Source organism: Penaeus monodon, chromosome 4, assembly GCF_015228065.2.
Source record: "Penaeus monodon isolate SGIC_2016 chromosome 4, NSTDA_Pmon_1, whole genome shotgun sequence".
Lineage (NCBI taxonomy): Eukaryota > Metazoa > Arthropoda > Malacostraca > Decapoda > Penaeidae > Penaeus > Penaeus monodon.
Window position 1 is genome coordinate 2,906,035 of NC_051389.1, and position 19,909 is coordinate 2,925,943.

The 19,909-nt window shown below is 36.5% G+C and overlaps 2 protein-coding genes across 2 annotated transcripts in view; one reads left to right on the forward strand and one right to left on the reverse strand.

Moving 5' to 3' along the window:
• LOC119572415 overlaps positions 1 to 12,783 on the forward strand; it is a 14,805-nt gene extending 2,022 nt beyond the window's left edge. The window contains exons 3-17 of the mRNA XM_037919531.1: positions 274 to 379; positions 1,418 to 1,563; positions 1,809 to 2,318; positions 2,753 to 2,948; positions 3,273 to 3,457; positions 3,734 to 3,906; positions 4,906 to 5,962; positions 6,184 to 6,304; positions 6,820 to 6,863; positions 6,919 to 6,970; positions 7,448 to 7,668; positions 7,900 to 8,112; positions 8,473 to 8,640; positions 9,601 to 9,761; positions 10,696 to 12,783. Coding sequence (XP_037775459.1) covers positions 274 to 379; positions 1,418 to 1,563; positions 1,809 to 2,318; positions 2,753 to 2,948; positions 3,273 to 3,457; positions 3,734 to 3,906; positions 4,906 to 5,962; positions 6,184 to 6,304; positions 6,820 to 6,863; positions 6,919 to 6,970; positions 7,448 to 7,668; positions 7,900 to 8,112; positions 8,473 to 8,640; positions 9,601 to 9,761; positions 10,696 to 12,718 — 5,376 coding nt within the window. The 3' untranslated portion in view covers positions 12,719 to 12,783. The remainder of the gene's footprint in view (positions 1 to 273; positions 380 to 1,417; positions 1,564 to 1,808; positions 2,319 to 2,752; positions 2,949 to 3,272; positions 3,458 to 3,733; positions 3,907 to 4,905; positions 5,963 to 6,183; positions 6,305 to 6,819; positions 6,864 to 6,918; positions 6,971 to 7,447; positions 7,669 to 7,899; positions 8,113 to 8,472; positions 8,641 to 9,600; positions 9,762 to 10,695) is intronic.
• Positions 12,784 to 14,945: 2,162 nt separating this feature from the next.
• LOC119568283 (selenoprotein F-like) lies at positions 14,946 to 19,614 on the reverse strand. Its single transcript, XM_037916744.1, has 5 exons — positions 19,459 to 19,614; positions 16,427 to 16,551; positions 16,118 to 16,233; positions 15,734 to 15,782; positions 14,946 to 15,544 (listed from the first exon to the last, which is right to left on the reverse strand). The coding sequence occupies exons 1-5, from the start codon at positions 19,504 to 19,506 to the stop codon at positions 15,367 to 15,369; spliced, it is 516 nt and encodes a 171-aa protein (XP_037772672.1). The 5' UTR covers positions 19,507 to 19,614; the 3' UTR covers positions 14,946 to 15,366.
• Positions 19,615 to 19,909: the final 295 nt, after the last annotated feature.

Consider the following 19,909-nt stretch of genomic DNA (forward strand, 5'->3'; position numbering starts at 1 on the left):
ATATATATATATATATATATATATATATATATATATATATATATATATATATATATATATATATATATATATATATAATATATATATATATATATATATATATATATATATATATATATATATATGATAATATATATATATATATATATATATATATTATATATATATATATATATATATATTATATATATATATATATATATATATATATATATATATATATATATGATATACATAGTAACTTTTTTATTACAATGTTTGATTTTTTTCAAGGATCTGGAGAATCTAAAGGCCTCTGATCAGGAACTGCTGGTGGAGAGGATCAGTAACAAGTTCAGAAAGTTGTTGAATGATGATCCTGTTAAAGCGCTTGTTACTGGTAGGTGTTTTAAGCTCAATATGGCTCACTGTTATATGTTTCTCAGAGTTTATAATCGTTAATATCTATCTGTTTGTTTGTATTTTGTCAGTATATGTTTACATATAGATATGTACATACTTTCATACATATATGCATACTTACATACATACACACATACATACACACATACATACATACACACATACATACATACATACATACATACATACATACATACTTTACATACAAACACACGCAAACGCACACGCACACGCACACACACACACGTGCATATATATATATGTATGTATGCATTATTGTATTTACATATATATATTCATATAAATGTATCCCTTAATCCTCTCTCTACAAGTCCCCCTCATTACGAATCCAGAGGAACTTGATCACCCAGCATCTCTGTGGAAAGAGACAGAATTTGCAAAGATAACTGTTATTATCTCTAGACCAGTAACACCTGTAAACTAGTACTTTGGCTTAAGATCACCCAGGTCTCACTTGGATGAGGCTTTTTGAAAACAGGAAACACTGGCTTACCGTAATACCATCAGGGTAGTCACCATATCCGTGGTTAACCCTTGTTCCCCCTCAACCCACTGACTCTAGATACATGCACTTTCCACTTGTTTTTTATTTATTTATTTATTATTAAGCATTTAGGCACAAAGGAGTAGGCAGTAGGCATAACTGATCCCATCTTTTCACCTCACTCCTTGATATTTTTTTTTTCTTTCTTTCTTTTTTTTAAGCTTTTATCTCTATATTATTATTGTTACTGTGTGTGTGTGTGTGTGTGTGTGTGTGTGCGAGCGTGCGTGCGTGCGTGCGTGCTTGCGTGCGTGTGCGTGTGTGTGTGTGTGTGTGTGTTAGAGAGAGAGAGAGAGAGAGAGAGAGAGAGAGAGAGAGAGAGAGAGAGAGAGAGAGAGAGAGAGAGAGAGAGAGAGAGAGAGAGAGAGAGAGAGAGAGAGAAAGTAGTAATCATTATTATTTTAGTCTTCATTGATGATAGCTAATTGCCAATTTTCATTGTTCCTTTAGCAACTTTGCTGACAGATGGAAACCACATTCTCAAGAGGGCTTTATCTCAATGTGTAGAAGAGGTTCTTAAAGTTAGCTGTATCAAGATTGATTCCCTGCATGTAACAGAATCAAGAAAACAATCAGAATTTCACATTGCTGTAAAGGTATTTATATTAAGATTTCTTTTAAGCAAATGGGAATGAAGGTCATATATTCCAGATTTTCACAATAACCGTTGGGAAATGTAGAGTGGTGTCAGCCTCTCCTTGCAAAATTGTATATCACTTTATATAACTATATATACAAAATAGAAAAATATATTTTGTGTGTATTAAACTCTTTATTTTGTTGTTTTCATGTTTGTGATTTACATTTATTATTTCATTCATTTTTCACTTTCTTTCCCCAGGCAGTATATGGCATTGTTCAGTATGTTCTTCCTCTGGAAACTGAAGTAGTTGAGGACCTTGCATTACAGCACCAGCTGAAGAGAATTTGTTTGTCACTTCAAAGAGCAGTTGTAAGCAACAAGTTACCATCCGACTGCAGCTTGATTGTATCAACTTCATTATGCATTAGCTCAGCTATGCTTTGTACAGGGAATATGGAAATTAATTTCTTAAAGCTGATAAATGGCGTAATCCAAGCACAGACTCGGAAAGGAAACTGTGAAGACAGCGATTGGTCTTGTCCTGATATAGAAATAGAGGAAGTGGCAGAATTCTGTAGAGAGATAACACCATCTCTCCCTATTGTTTTAATGTTTCATGGACTATTCAATTCAAATGCTGCTTGGTTATATTCATCTGAGGAGAGAGGAAGTGACAGTGAAACGAACATTCCATTTCTCTATAAAGTACATCCAGTTATCATGAAGATGTGTAAATCTGCAGCAAGCTATACATTTCAGGCATTTCAGGTAAGTTATGACAGTGGTGCTGTTTAGTTTAGCTGTCTGTCACAATGTTTATGCCAAGTTATGAATGAGAATGATAAAAAATCAATGTATGTACTTAACCATCAATATTTAGTAATAATAGCATAAATGTTATTCCACTTTAATGGCCAAAATGTGACATTGTTTAACCAAAGCTGATTACAGATATCAATATCCTTGGTCCTCTAGCTTAAGTTTGAGATAATGATATTAGAGGCAGAATAATTATAAAATAAAAACCACATTACATTATTTGAGGCTAAAGAAAAAAATAATGAAGAATAAAGAGAGAAAGAGAGAGATATCAATAAACGTAGAAGAAATCAGTACAGTTATAGTATGCATGGGACTGATTTACTACAGTCTCAATATATGCAGTACAAATAGAAGATGGATCATAAATTCTAAATCCACAGGTGCTTCACATGTGGCTTATGTGTGTGAGGAAGTATGGTAACATGTTAAAGGAAGTACAACATGATAAGGGGAAAAAAACAGGATGTAGTCTCGAGCAGCAGCATCCAGCTTCCTGGTCAATTTTCATGCTCCAGGCTGATGATAGCAATACTGTATTCCATCTTTTGAATTCTAACTGGGAAAATCCAGCTAAAGGTGAGTAGAAGGGAAGGTTAATAAGCTAAATATTTGGAACTATTATTATGATCAGTGTTTGACTGTTCAAAATATCAGAATGTGTTTTTCATTATCTTCAGGATACATCTAAGAGGATTATCTTGGGGGGAGGGGAGATTTAGGGTCCTGTAGTCAAAATTGAAGTATGGCTGGCTTTAAGTAACTATATATATACAGAATATTAAGGCCCACAAAATGTCTCTTCATCCTATTATTGTTGATGCTTTGGTAATTGGTAAATTATCCATATGCTAGTGTCAGTAACTTATTCAACTTTGTATATTATCATTGATATTTTTACAGGTGTGAGTGATGTTGTATACACATGTATGTCAGAGTTATTAGAGCTGCATGATGACAGACAGCCCGGTCAGGCCAAAGTACTAGCCAGCAATATGTTAGAAGCTCTTGTCAGTTCTGCTGCGTGGACATCAAAGAGCACCTACCCACCTCTAGGCCTAGCCATTTCTTATGTAGGGGCACAGGAGGTATGTTTGACTGTGGCAGAAGTTCCTCAGTAATGAAGAGAAGTATATTCCTCATAAATGAAACTGAACAAAGTTTAATTTTAAGGGATAGATATAGTTTTCATATGTTTTAAGGCTTCAACATTTGGTATAATTCATGTTTTTTTTATTAGATGTTTTATTAAGATTTATAAGCCTGTCAGTTATGTGAATGGATGAGTGAGTTGCTGATTAATGATACAACACCTGTCTGTGTTAATTTGCTTTACATATATAACAGATTTTTTTCCCCTTCAGGCCCTACAGCAGCATCCTGTATTACCAACTAGTTTAACAGAGTCCCTTAAGGTGAACCATCTGGCATCAGCTGGTACTAATGTATACAAAATAGTGCTTAGCCAGTTATCTGTCCATGCGTGGCATCAGCATTTCCTCCATATTATTTGTGATGGTTTACACAGCCAAGAAAGGTAATCTCCTTCCAGGATTGATACTAACTGTATAATATCCTTCTGAAGTAAAATGCTCTGTGATGACAGTGATTTATGTCAGTCCAGCTGGACAAAGAAGTTCATGTTATTTAGTAATACTGTAGTGCATTCATGTATAGAAATATAAACCCGACTCTTGAATGAACAAAATCAAAATAATGAGATGTGTTAAAATTTACCCTTTTAGTTGAGTATTTGGACACATAATTTTATTTGGCCATTAATAGCCATAATATTTAGATTTGTCTTGTTTGAATAAAAAATGTGAAGGAAGTGTTTGTCAAATCAGGATTTAATATCTGTTTTTATTTTTGAGTATTATTTAAAAATGACAAAAGGCAAAATTCAGTTGTTTTACTTACGAGATAAAGCATATACACTAGCCTTATTATTCTTTTTTTCTGTTTTTATTTATTTCAGATTGTTGCATGTAAGCCTGCACTGTTGTGTGTACACATGCACTCCCAGTGGCTCCACAAGGCCTTAGTCACCAAGGACTCAGTTACTTGGTTTACTTGACCTCATCAATTTTCCTCATTCCTAGAACTTTGGGGAAGAAATTTTCTTATTTTTATTATTGTTACACTATTACAATAATATTAATAATAATGATGACAATAATTATGTTAATAGTAGTGGTAAAGATAAAAACTTTTATTTTTTTAAACAGTTGAAATCTGTTAAGATTAGTAACTGACTCTTTGGTGATTATGTGTTTGTAAAGCCATCTGTGTATCACCTGTCATCAATGAGTTAATTAACTCATAATTGTTTCATCCAGAATATAAATGAGGAATTAGCTAAGAAATAATATAATTTTGTTCAAAAAGAGTTATTTTTAAACATAATTGTAGTACAGTGTTACTAGGTTAAATCCTACGCTGAATATATTAAAGTAGCCGTGAACTTCTTCAACTAGCTCTTCCTGTATATAAAGTGCCTACTGTGTATTACCTCATGTAAATCTTATATTTACAGAATGATCCAACAACATATTCTCACTCTGTGGCTTCCACCCACTCTCCGTCAATATGGTAGTGTATATCAAGAGCTGATAGCCTTGTGCCAGGATTGCTCTTCAGGCTGGCTTGCACGCATGGCTATCTTGAGAGTTGCTCGTAGTCTTGGCGTTTTGGACTTGCAAGATAATTCAGATGCAGAAATGGAGAGAAATGAGAGGCAAGAGGGAAGTGGAGTAGGTAATGGAATGACAACAGCATCTGTTATGGGCTGTGTTGAGTCTGCTCTTTGTTGTATAGATGAGGTGGTAAGGGGAGAAGCACTTGCTTTCCTGTGCTGTACTCAGAAGGGATCCCAACCTGTTTCATCTAGGGAAAGTGAACTGTTGAGAGAGTTCTTTAAATGGAATATGAATATTGATTCTGCTCCATTCCGACAAAGTATCATCAAATGCTACAAAGCTCTTGTGATAAGACTTCGAGACACTTGTCATGCTGAGCTAAAGAAATCAGGTTACAAAGCTAAAGACTCAGAAGGTCCATTAAGGTCTGCACTGCTTGAGAAATTGCCAGTGCTGAAGGTGAACTGTGAACTTTTGATATGGCTTGTATATTTTCTCCATGATAACCTTACACCTGAAGGAAATTACCAAAGAAGAATCCTGTCTCTACAGTTGTACAGAGAAACCCTTTTAGCATTTTATGAGAGTGCAAAGTCAGGTAAATATTCCATAAATGCAAGTTATGCAACTGCTTGTGGGTTCATCAATTCTGTTGGAGGAGATGGAGTCACTCATAAGCTTGTGGATTTCACTTTACCTTGGACACAAGAAATATTACTTACGTTATGTATGGATGAAATGAATGACATACGAGAAGAAGCTGAATGGACACTCAGAATTTTGGAGTATTCAAAAAGTTCTGTGTGCTATTCGGATGCTCATTTGTGGCTGATGAGGGGACTGTCTATGTGTGATTCTCCAAAAGCAAGTTCTGCCGAAAGCGGGGCTACTCTTGTAAAGGTCGTCACGTCGGTTTGTCATGCAAGTGGTCACGATATCACCACTATGCTAAAGTTAAGTGTTATGTGATGAATTGACTACATTCCCAAATCTTCATGTTTTGGAAAATAGGCTATGATTGTTTATATTTTTGATAGCACACTTGCCTTTTAAAAATGTTGTTAATTATTGTTAGTCAGTTCATATTGGTTCTACTTGTATTACAGCTATCGTTTCATAGTCACTTAGGTTGAATGTCATTTGAAATATGCTTAATTTCCCCCATATTCTTGCAGGCTAAGGATTGTCAAAGCTTGCTGACTTTCCTTTTTTGTCGTGTAGGAGAGCAGTTTGAAGCTGCACAGGGAAAATCTTCTACTAGCTTCACAAAGAGGTCCAATCCATGGATCTTTAATGGTAAGAGCATCAACTGTACCCTTTTATTGATATCATTTTTCGTCTTTTAATAATAGTTACAGATTATTGAAGTAAGTTCAGGAATATTAACATAAACAAACTTGATTTTTTTTTTTTTTTTTTTTTTTTTATGGGCAGATGTTATGTTCCTAGAAAGTTCTTTATGACAGGAAAAAATAGCCTTTAATCACTGAACACTGTAGTACCTCAAGCAATAATACTATAGTAATAAATCATGAGTCAGAAAATGAATTTTAGGATCAGGTGAATTTTTGTTGTTATATATACAGCTGGAGGGCAGTTTCATTCTGTCTGTTCTTAATAGATATGCGATAAAACTGGTTGTCACAAGTTAACTTTATCAGAATCATGGTAAACAAAGCATCTGCATATTTCTGAAGAATATAGGCCAACTCAGACAATTACTCTCTTGTGTGTTTCTCTCCTGCTGTATGTAAACCAATTAATTTTTTTTCAGTTTGCCGATCAAGTTCTAAACTATGTTACTTTGGCAGGCTTTGGGCTATTGCTTATGCAGAGATGTATTTACTACAACAATGTTAAAGGATGAGGTGCTGGAATTCATGACAAACCTAACAGACTTGTTAATTAATATAACTGAATACATGCTCTCCAAACTGGCATGTGCATCGCCAAATGGATCAGGTATGTTATTGTTGTTTTTATTGTTTTTAGACTGGTATGAAATACTTGTGAATGAAATATAATTTTTTTTTCTTTTTTTTATAACGCATTAATCATTTCTGGATCACATATTTTCTGCATCCCCAAAATATTACCTTGTTTTTTAGGTTCATATGGACCTGACAAAAGTTTCAGGCCATCTTTCTATGCACTCAATCCGATCCATGTGATTTTGCAATCACTGATTAATTTGTCATATTGCAGCCAAGACCTAACCACTCAGACTTGACTAGTCAATATCCCATTACTCTTCACTGAGAGAAGATGCTTGACAGATTTATCAGATTTAAAACAAAGGGTTCTGAAGTTACTCTATGTTCTTAAAAGCCAATGGGAACTTAAGCAGGAAATTTGTCACCATAGGATATATAACATTAATTGTTAATCTCCATTCATTCGGAAGAGAGGACACATTTAATAAATTACATCTTATTGCAGCTTTTGCTCCTTCCTTTGCTGAGATGGGAGAATCGATAGAAATGATTATAAAGGAATGTGAGAGCAAAGATGTTGAAGGGAACCCATACAGTGAAGAGCTCCTCCAGCACCAGAAAAATGTGGATGTAACAGTAGAAGAGGAAGAGGAGGTGGATATAGAAGATAATGCTATCTCTGGGAACCATCAGTTGATTCTTGCATGTTGCTGGCAAACCATGAAGGTCTGTTTTCTCTAAAAGAAAGCTTATGAATTATTGTTCAAGTCTATGAAAAATACATATAAAGCAGATATGATTATATTATCAGTAAGGTAAAAATCACAGGAAAACTTTATATATTCACTCGCTCAAATACCAAATGATGTTGAAATGCTAAAGTGAGTTGCTGTGCAGATAATGATTTAATATAGATTTTGAAGAACAGAAGTAAATAGGTAGTTACTCACATTACAGGCCTGTTGTGTTGTAACAAGTATGAGTGTCACACACTGGATAGGACACCTAAATGAAAGTCTTGTGGAGAAATTGCTTCACGGTGTTGTCGTAAGGGTTCTCACAGGTACCAGACACAAGGGGGCAATGGAGGCTGCCAGAGCTTCTTATGGTCAGCTCTGTTCTGTTCTCCTTGGCAGCAGCAACAACCTTGGTCATCTCATATACAAGCAGGTGTGTTTTAAGAGATTCCATTATCTGAGATAGTAGGGAAGAGAGTTGTTTGAGTATTGTAGTATTGTATATATAATGAAGAGTCTCTTTAGTTATTGTTCCATGCATAGTTGATTTCATGCCCAGATGGCAAAACAAGAGATTAATGATGGACTTTACAAGGGGTTTATTCATATATTGTTCTGAAGTATGCATTGTTAATTTCATCTTTAGTTTAGTTATTCTTAATTTTACCATTTCTATAAGTTGGTAAAAAATATTCTGTTATTCTGCTTGTTCAAATAAACTTATGTTTCAGCTGCTGCATTAGTTATTGCTGTATTAGTTTTCAAACCTAGACCACTTTATTTCTATCCATAGGTGAATGAAGTCCTTGATCATATAGAATCTGGAGCTCAAACTTCAGTGACTCGTCGTGCGGCAGGAATTGCAATGATGATGCAGGTCGCCTGTGGGGCAGCACCTCGCACTAATGTTGATCTCATTAATACGACTGTTTTGCGGCTAATCCATATCAGCCAGGCAGAGGTTCGTTAACAGAAATTATCCGTCAGTTACAGTTTCTAGAAAAATAAAATATATATGAGGGCAAATACCTTCATAGTTTTAATTACTTGTGATCATCACCATTACCAGCAATATATCATAATTTGTTGCCAAAGGTATGTTAATTGCTTGTGATGCATGTAAAGAGAGAAAAGTGTGGGATCAAGTTGATGAGGGGGAGAACAGTGATATTTAATTTCATTGCCCTCTTATTTCTGTAAGACTTTAGACAGACTTGTCAGTTGACAATATAGCAACCCCTAGACACCACAGTACAGCAGTGCGGTTGGCCCTTATGTACAACATAATGTGGGGTGAACATAGGGTGGTGGACAAAGCATCAAAATGCCCTTGCCTGGTCTGCCATCTGAACACAAAATAAATGTATTCCAGTGTGGCTAAAACCTGCAGTCCAGGCATTGTTATCTAAGAACACTGTCTTGTGTGAACCTCAGATTACTTTACATTTATCTTACTGTCAGGGTAAAGAAAGGAAATCACAGTATGGCATGATTTTTGCCACAGGCAACATATTTATCTTAATTGAAACTAGTTGTATCAGTAAAATCAGGTCTCTGCAAGTAAAAGAATAGGTTATCTCCACATTCAGAACAAATCATGTCCTTAATAGAGTATATTTAAAGAGTAATATTTTCACTGTATTATGACATGGTAAACTGTTATGGTAACATTTTGGATTTATCATTTGAGAAAGAACCAAAATAAATGTCTGTAAGTGCATCCCACTTCATATTTTCTCCAGTAAATGCATCCAATTTTCATGGATCTCAGTTTTCATGTACAGAGTTAAATTTTGTAAAGTCATTTTTGTATTTAACTGTAAGGCACAAATATTGTAACTGGCTATAAAAAATCCGAACTTCTCCATAGTTTAGGAAGTATGTCATTATACAGATTTTTTTTCTTCTAAAATTTCTACAGTATGAAGAACAAAACACAGTAGATGCATCTCCAGTTCTAGCACTTCACATGCTACAGTCTCTGGTGCTGCATGCTCCCTTAGCACATCATCTGCTTCTCCACCTCCCTGCCATAACCAGTACCTGTCTGCAGGCTTTCACCAACCACTCATGGGCCCTAAGGTAAGGGTCTTTGTGTCTTCTTCTGTGTCAGATATATCAGGAAATTAGATTAAGGGATAGGAACAAAGACTTTTTTTCTTCTTTCTTTTTTTAGATGTGTTATTTTCGTTTGGCCACTTAAAGTCAAGTAGTAATTGCAGAAAGGCCATTAGGACCATCCTCTCCATGCTGAGAACATTTTATCCCCTCATATATTCTCTCAATTTCATTAAAAGACAGTAAGCTTCATTTCACACTGCACTTTGCCCATTTTATCCCTTGGCTGCCCATCCTAACCTGTCTCTCAATTGCCTATCATAGCCTACCCACATACTCCTGCCCACCCCAATGCTTTGGTAACCTATCATAAACTGTTATTTCACATTTTTTGTTTTAGAAAATCATGGCTTCTTGGCCTTTTGGTTGTCCATTCCTGACCACCTCAAGCCAGCAGCTTTAGGCTTATTTTCAGCCTTGTTTGCTCAGTGACTGGTAAATATTGATATTAGCTTGAGAAACTTGTCTTCTGGCATAGAAAATGATGCCTTGTCTTTTGGCTGGCCATCCTAATTTATTACATCCACCCAATCAAAAGTATAGAGGAAAACGAGGTGGGAAGGGAGGTATCACATCTGTTTTTCATAACTGCTAGGTCCTGATGTGGGTTAGAATCATAAAAATGCCTTGAGGTGTGTAAAGTAGTACAAAGAAAAAAATGCCATTGGTGAAAGTTGAAAAATGGCTAGAGTTGTTGGCTAGGGGTCACAGCTGTCTAGCAGAAGCCAAGGATATCAAAATCCTAGCATTGGCTCCAAATAACAAACCGTATTTTCTTTTATCTAGATTTATGATACCAAAAAAGAATAGTGAAAATACAGTTCAGTCTTCATATAAAATATGATTGACAAATTATTTCTTCTTCTTTCCTCTGTTTTTCTTTTTTCTTTTTTTACAGGAATGCTGCTCTGCAACTGTATGGGGCTGTGGTGCCAAGAATGGTTGGCCAGAAGAAGGTACGAGATGATTCATCTGTACTGAATAGTCTGACAGCACCAGAGTTCCTAGCCAGACATCCATCTCTGGCTCAATCCCTGCTGAAGATGCTCATGGAACCAGGAGTTATGAAAGAAGAGTCCTACCAAAATAAGGAGAGTACTTTAGAATCTGAGAATACAGAGGAAAGGAGCCCTTGTAAGGTTACCAGTGAGCCTGGGGACAGTATGTCTATTAAGGTGTCCTCTAGCTTAGTACCAGTACTCAGCTTGTTAGCGAGATTGTCACCAGGTACAGGATTACAACAGAATGCTGAGGTTAATGACATACTCCAGCATTACCGTACGGAGACAACACGACTTTTACAATCACCCATACACACTGTGCGCCGATTAGCTTCTCTGGCTGTTGTTGCCCTAACTCCATCAGAAGATGTGTTACAACTTGTTCATAAACATGTTGAACTCCTGGAGAGACAAAGTAAAATAACTAATAATGAAACTCATGGAAGTCTTTTGACATTAATGAATATCCTGACAAGTTACCCAGACATCCAAAATAATACCACAGTAAAAGGAAAGATAAGTACAGCATTGTTAGGCTTGATTAACTCAGAAAACAGATGTTACGTTAACACTGTCCTTGCAGTGAGAATTTGCCAGTTGCTTAAAACAAATATTAATTTTGAGAAATCTGTGGCACTTGATGATACTCATCCAGGAGCAGCAGAGTACTTTCAGCTCCTGAACAAAATGAAAATGAAAGAAGTAACTGGTAATGAAATGAGAAAATGTTTAATATCATGGATTTCAGATCATGACATGGAAGAAATCTGTTTTGATTATATACAGGAACACATAGGACAATACAAGAATAACCCATGGTTAAAAGATATTGAAAAGCTCCTATGGGAAAAGCTGGAACATCATACCACAGTACGGTGGAGTCCAGTTTTAAACACTCTTCATTCAATTATCAAAGAACAAGGATATGTAACCCACACACCATCTAAAGATAGCTTAAAGAGTATTTTGCACTTGCTCAAGGGATACCATGGTGTTAAAATAGCAGCTCAAACACTTAGGGTTGTGTCATATCTTTTTAAATGTATAAGCTGCAATCAGTGGCCTAACACAGAGCTCAGAACAGAGATACTAAGTGCTTTCTCATCATTAGTCAGTAAATATGCAGCACCAACCTCTACTGAAGATTACCGGTTGGCGGCAAGTGATGCTTTGAGGGTTGCCCTGAGAACATTGTTATTTGGTGAGCCTAAGTTGCACCCTCTCTTCTGTGAACAACTAGTCTATGCCTGTGTTGAGCTACTGCAAGATGAAGATTCCACCATCAGAGATTCTGCTTGTCACATAGTGGAGTCTCTGAGGCAAAACAGGAGTCAGAATCTGGAAAGAGGTTCCACAGAAATTAATGATTTGCCTGCAGAAAACATTCATTTACTTCATCCAAATATCTCTTTAAGGGAATATTTTGGACTCCTAGCCTCATGGAGTGCCAGTAGAAGGGACTGGACCTTTCTAAGGATATTATGGAGAATAGCTAGCAACCAACAGCAAAGCCCTGCTAAATCTAGCAAGGATGAAGAAAGTTCTATAAAACCCAAGTCATATCTTTTTCAGTCACATACCATGAATTTATATAAAGAGCCAAAACATTTCAGTATTATCACATCTGAATTATTGTTGAAAGCTCTGAAGGATGACAAAGGCTCAGTGCAATATGAAGAATGTGTGTGGCTCACAGAGGAGTGTCAGCAGCTTAACAGACGGGGGCAGATTCTTCACAGTCAGCTGTCCAGCAGTCCAGCATTGGCCTTACAGAAAGAGTTGCTTGTTGCAGTTAGCACGTACATACTTGCTTATGAGACCTTATTACAGATGAGTACAGTTTTTAATGTTCACATAGATCTTGCTTTTCCAATATCATGGAATTCCAGCAAGTTTTGTACTGTAGATTTCAAGAGTTGATATTGAAAAATAGTGTAAATTATTTTTAAGAGTAAATTATGAATTGGATTGAAACAAATATTTTTCATTACTAAACCTCATTCCATTTCCAGTTTGATCAAGTATGGAAAAGTCTTTTCATTCAGGGTTTATTCTTTCCCTTTTGTGCTTGTAAATGTATGTAAATCATGCTATTGACCAGAAAGCATGATAGCAGGACAATGTTAATTTATGAGAGATGTTGACGGTTATTCATGAAAAGCAGCTTATAAAAAATCCCAAGAATTATTGTAAGATAGACAAAACAGAACAATAGTTTTGCCCCTTAACCCATAATTGACGGGTAGCATTCATAGAAGCCGGGGCCTCACTGCCGGGGGCTTATATCGTCGCCCTAGCATGCGCGACCACTCATGCCAAATACCAGCATCCCATGCCGTTTCTTCGTAATACTACGAAGATATGTTGTATTTTCAATTTTCATTATTTTTTACAGTCTCTACTTGCCAAACTTCCTGATAAATCGAGACTGAAGGGTATTTTTGTTGTTATATAGACTCTATAGTTGATCATTATTCGGTCTATAGTCCGAATAAAATAAGCAGTGTGCGGCATCATGGAGTTGAAATTGTCGGTTTGTTGCATTTTTTTTGTTTGTTGCATGGTAAAAATGAGAAAGTGTTAAAACCAACTTAATCACACTTTCATGGGCAAAAAAATAATCTTTTGCCGTGATTGTAAAAAAAAAAAACTCATGGCATGTCCATGCATACTCTATGGCATGTGCGTACGTGCCCCCGGCAGATGGTCCCGCCATGCCATGGCATGTGCGTACATGCCACCCGTCGGCAATGGGTTAAAATTCCCCTAAAGGAAGGTAACTTTCCAATTTTACATCCCTGTAGGTTGGCCATAGTTTGAGAAAAATTCTGATAGGAAACCAGGCAAATGAATTCTCATCTGGGTTGTGGTGAACAGCAAGCAATAGGAATGATAGGATGTCAGTGGCACTACCAGAGGCCGAGAGCAGATGGGCCATTTTATTTCTTACTTGTATTTATTTATTTATTGAAAATATTCTGCTGCATCAACATCTAAGGTCATTAGTGATGTATACAAAATATAGCAATAGGGTGGGGCTTGGGGGAAGAGCCCTCAGGTAAGAAAGATTCTTGGCTCATAAGGCAATGTTTGTGGACTTCCAGAATGGTCAATGGTCAAAGCAAAGAAAAGTGCCAGTCATCACAGGTCACACAGCATTATGGTAAAGTATTGTAGCAATATGGGTAAATATTAGTTAACAATTTAGATAAGTGGACTGAAGAAGAGGATGAAGAAGAGAAGAAAAAAGAAAAAGGGAGAAGAAAAGTCCCTGCAAAATTAGTTGAGGCGAGGGCTGAGGACCAAGGCAGGGCTATCCCCTACATTGGGCCTCAGTCCCTGTCTCTTAACCCCCCACGACAAGAAGTAAGGGATTGGGGGAGCCTAGAAGCCATACCTCTCCTCCATAGCTAAGAATCCAACTGGTGGAATATACAATGTTTTTGTTGCTGTCCATATACGGCACTTGGGGCGAGACCCTCAGGTAAGAGGTTTTTTGGTTCACAAGGTGATGTTAGTGGATTTCCAGCATGGTCAGTGGTCATAACAAAAATATTTATTTTTCTAATGCTATCAGTAGTGATGCCATTATTATTATCAAGGACATTATGCATATTATTATGATTATTACTAAAAGCATTTGTAAAGCTGTCAGTGTGTAAACACATTCTTTGCTATAGTGGGCATGGCTTGTACATATGTGCTAACTTGATATTAATTGGTGAATATCCTCCTAAGGGTTTAGCTTTAAAATATTTAAGATTTTACTAGTTCATCTTTTAATATTCTACAGAACACATCTAATGGGAAATTGAACCCCCTTAAGAATATATGCATAGTGACACAGACAGTTTACCTGTCAACTTTTTAGTATGGAAGAGGGCATGGTTTCTGGGCAGATATAGAATAAGATGATCTTTTGAAGAGTATTTACAGTTGCATAACATTTTCCACTGCACATTCTCCTCTTGCAGTGTGACCAGGATGATCACTATGGTCCTTGATATCGAGTTATATTTTTTTCCCTTTTTTTTCGTTTTAAAGGACATTGCTGTAACTGATTATCAAGCTATAAAATTATAGCAGTAAGCAGTTTACCTTAAACTGTGGAAGAGTGCAACATTAAAGGTTAAAATAAAATTCCACCTGTATATCAAAAAGGAATTTATTATTACTGCACAAGGCAGCAGTAGTGCACAGTCTCGCAGAACAAAGACAGCTCCATCCGCAAGAACCCTCCACTTACGGTTTATGGTTCCCCCTTCATCACGCTTAATCCATGTCCCGGAGACTCTCCACTGCGGATGCCCCACACAACAACAACTTAACAGAGACTTCTCAACCTTAACATACTGGAAGTTCTGGTAATTCTTGATCTATAAGAGAAAAGTCTAAGAAAAAAACAGGATTTCTCTGCAAATTTTTAACAAATGCACAAAATAGAATTACTATATGAATATATAAAAAACAGAGGGTATCTAATTAAGAAATTTCCTAATGAGCTTTCCTTTTTAACGGCTTAGTGGATAATCAAAATCACTGAAGGTCCTATTTATGTAGCAAAATCCTTATAAAAGGTTAGATTCTTCAAAATCTTCAGCTTCTTCATCTTGTCCTGGCAGTATAAGATACGTATTCAGGAACTCCTCCACGGAATCGGTGTTCCATTTATCGATTGCCAACGTTTCCATAACATCTCCATCCTCATCCATCAACTTGATGATGGGATCTGCACCTCTTACATACCTGCAAGAAACAGTCCTTTAATATCAAGAGCAAAAGAAAATGTACGTAGATTTAATTTCTGATGGGTAAAAATAACGTCCAAGGAAAAAAACGTACACAGATGAAGCCATTTTACTTTGTCTGAAAGTTCCTATAAGTCCCTAAACAAACCAACTACACTCCCATTAAACAATGTGTTGTGGTACTTACTTAATGGTAAGATTTGGGAAAGCCGCAGGCCGGTCACTCTTAACGAATGCTGGAAATAAAAAGCAAACAATTCCTTATTTCCCACAAAATAAAGACATACTTTTGGTTATAGACAAGAGTCTGAAGTAGTATTCATTGCTAACATTATTTGGACAGTGATAACCAAGTTCAAACCATGGAGAGACACGGGGAGAGGAAACAGAGGAAGAAGAAAATGGAAGAGGAGACTAAGTTCAAGAATAACAGAAAGAGAGGGATGAGGAAAAGGAGGAGCAGCAGCCAAGGAGGATATGAAGAAAAAGAAAAAACAATAAAAGGAGGGAATATACTGGAGGAAGACAAGTTCCAGAATCCAGTCAAATATTGTAAACGTGTGACTCTTACCCTGGACCTGCGGGAATGCTCCCAGTCGTCACCCACAGACCTCAAGGATGGCCCGCGGGTACTTCGTTGGAGTGGCATTTACATCGTCCACATTGCAACACCCACGGCAATTTGCCCTGTTGGGTTAAATTATTTTGTGAAATTAGGAAAAATATAAATTACTGAAAAAATATTTTAACATTCTCCATTATATTTATGCAATATCAACAATACTAATAAAATAAAAAACACTCAAGTTAATCATATTAATATTAATATTAATATCAACATCAACATCAACTAACAAAGAGTAACCAATTATGCACTCACTCCAATACATCAAGGTTGAACTCCTTGAGAGTATCACAAGAAGAGCACAGGAGGTTAGCCTTGTTCAGGCCGACAGCGAAGCATTCCTCTGTGGACAGCTCCTGCACTGCCTCCACTATGGACAGCTGCAATGTTGGATTAGTTATTGTAGGTGAACTTCAATGCATCATCATCATCCATATTAAAAAAGATAAAACTAAATTGCATTCTTATCAGAAAAAACAACTTATGAAATTATTTCCTTCTCATAAAAAGAAATGTACTAAAATTTGTTGACTTTTTTTTTCTTTCTTTTTCTTACTACCACATGTTATGTTAATGACAAGACTGATAGGTGTTACGTCATCTTTATGGTTTATTATTAGTAATAATAATATTATTATTATTATAATTTTTTTCTTTCTTTCTTTGAAAATCAACATCTACTCTGCATCTGTGTGGGACTAACCATGCCTGTTGTTAAATGAAATCCCCAGGCAAAGGCCATACAACACTCAACCACCTATTGATAAACAGGCTACTGCCACCTATGTCTGGCCAGCTGTCAACTCAGTCAAGTGGACAGCAGTTAGGGGTATGCCTGACAGATTTTTCCAGCCTGCTTAACCCATTGCTGACGGGTGGCATGTACGCACATGCCATGGCATGGCGGGACCATCTGCCAGGGGCACGTACGCACATGCCATAGAGTATGTATGGACATGCCATGAGTTTTTTGTTACAATCACGGCAAAAGATTATTTTTCTGCCAGTGAAAGTATGATTAAGTCGGTTTTAACACTTTCTCATTTTTACCATGCAACAATCCGACGATTTCAACTCCATGATGCCGCACACTGCTTATTTCCAATAATGATCAACTATGAAGTCTATATAACAACAAAAATACTCTTCAGTCTCGATTTATCAAGAAGTTTGGCAAGTAGAGACTTTAAAAAATAATGAAAACTGAAAATACAACATATCTTCGTAGTATTACGAAGAAATGGCATGGGATGCTGGTATTTGGCATGAGTGGTTGTGCATGCTAGGGCGACGATATAAGCCCCTGGCAGCGAGGCCCCGGCCACTATGAATGCTACCCGTCAGTTATGGGTTAATATACCTGATCATGTGGATATAGCTTTAGACAAACACTTGACAATTATAATTGTGCAATACTACCTACTAAAACTATTACCCAAATTTACTTTACTTTTATTTATTTGACTAAATGCACTTTCAGAATATGCATCACTATCAATGCAGAGCACTACCGAATTCATAGTTGCACACTAAATTTTTTAAAATGTTAACATAGTTTGGCTCTATTGAAATATATGATTGAGTTCTAATAACTTTAGGATAAAGTATCAGTCTCGGGTATACACACAGCACAGGAAAACAATACTTGGTGAGGGATGAATTCTAAGAACGGACAGTTGTTGCAAACAAAAATTAAGGGAATACTTTTTAAAACTCATACTCTAGACCAAATGTTGGTAAAATACAGATATATATGGACTTTAAAAAACTTTAACCCTTCATCTGAGGTCTGATCTATAGCCCTTACTCTAGAAATCTGTTACAGAGGGTAATGACCGGTTCAGAAAATGGGAAACTCAGGCTAATTGCTATGAAGATAACAAAACGGTCTCCATATCAAGAGAGTTGAATTATTTTCATTGCATAAATTTGACTTTTATCTTTAACTTGAAATAACTGTCATAGGAGAAAAATAACAGATAATGATCTGAACAGGACTACATGATGGAGAACAATAAGGAACTGAGGTTAATGTTACTGACAGAAACGCACAAAGAGGGAAATGAACACTGCCATCCTATAGAGCATAAAAAATAGAGTAAGACGCAACACAGGTACAGCTGCAGCAACCTCCCATCTACTGCAAAACGACAAAAACATTTGCTACGTGTCACCACTCAGACGAAGTCCACAACACCCTCACATAGCCAGAGTTCTTAATGTCACGCTTTCAGTAATTTGGGATGAAGTGCTAATAACAGGGGGGTACAGGGGGTTTGCCTCTCTGTCTAGAGAATAAAAAGAAGATAGGAAACTTTATGTTTGCAATTCTGGGTTCCCATGATAGCCAGGTTTTGGTACTTGTCTCTAGAGGGTGTGTTGCTCATGGTAACAAATACCAGAACTGATTATAAAGTACATAAACTAGACTTGTATGAAATATTATCCGCAAAAAGTAAAATTGCGGTTATAATCTCACAAGACAGCTTGTCATCCTCCTCAACAATTTATCATCAAATGCAGAATAGGTGAAATTTCAATCCTGCTGAATATACGAGAGGAGAGGGTTGTTGGCAATATAACGATGATTAAAGTACACCAATGCCCCACATTGGCTTGGGAGAAACATCAATTAAAAGGGGGAAGGTTTTTGCTTCATACACGGATATTTGCCGTATTTGGGCACTTAGAAATGTGGTCATTTAACTGTTCATTCACACTGGGGACTATATGTCTGACGGGTGTAGTCCTCTCAATCTTAAACCCTATAAAACGGGGCATTGGTGTTCATTCAAGCTGTTCCTGTTCTGAAGACATAACATATACCTTAAAGGTCCCTCAATCTCTTGGTTCCAATAGTGTCTGCTGTGAACTTGTGATATACAATGGTCTTAAAAGGAAATTATAACACAGGTACTTATTTCATTTATTCATTAAATGACAAGTCAATAGCCTCGTGTACCGGTATTTCTTACTGTATAGAGAGCAGTGTCATAATTAAGTAATCTGAAGGTAAATAAGGTTTGTTACAAACAGACATATAAACATACCAGTATATTTTGAATCGCCGAAGGATTAAAACAAACAAAACAAATTACATTTCAATATTGCAGACCAAAAAAAATAAATAAATAAAAAAAAATCACCTCTCCACGTAAACCTCACCCATTAATTCCCTCCCTCAACCAACCAACCACACACACACATAAAAAAAAACACCAACCCCAGAAAATCCAGAAGGACAACCAACCTCACATCATTACAAAAAAAATCGGAATATTCCCTACCAACGTGGCCACGACGAAGAGGCCGATCCCGCCGGGGTCGACCATCATGGGGAGGACGACGAATCGACTGAGTGGTCGCGTTTCCTCCTCCGGCTGTCAACACACGCACTGCTCGCTCATTGGCTGACGGTCGTGACGCCATGGATATACTTTGATCTCATTGGTCGTCTGGCTTCTCTTTTTTACGTCATTTAGGGGTAATGTGTATAAAGTTGTGTCTGCTTTGTGTATGTCATCTTGGAATTGGAGTATAAAGATTTTTTTTATTTATTTTTTTTTTTTTTTTGGGGGGGTAAATGTTGCAATTCTATGTTTTGTTTGGCTAGTTTTAGGTGTAATCGAAATTTGTTTTCATATATTTGAGGATCAATAAGTGAGCAGTTCTTGTGTTCAAAAGTTATTGCTATTATTATTGCTGTTGTTGTTGTTGTTGTTGTTTGTTATTATTATT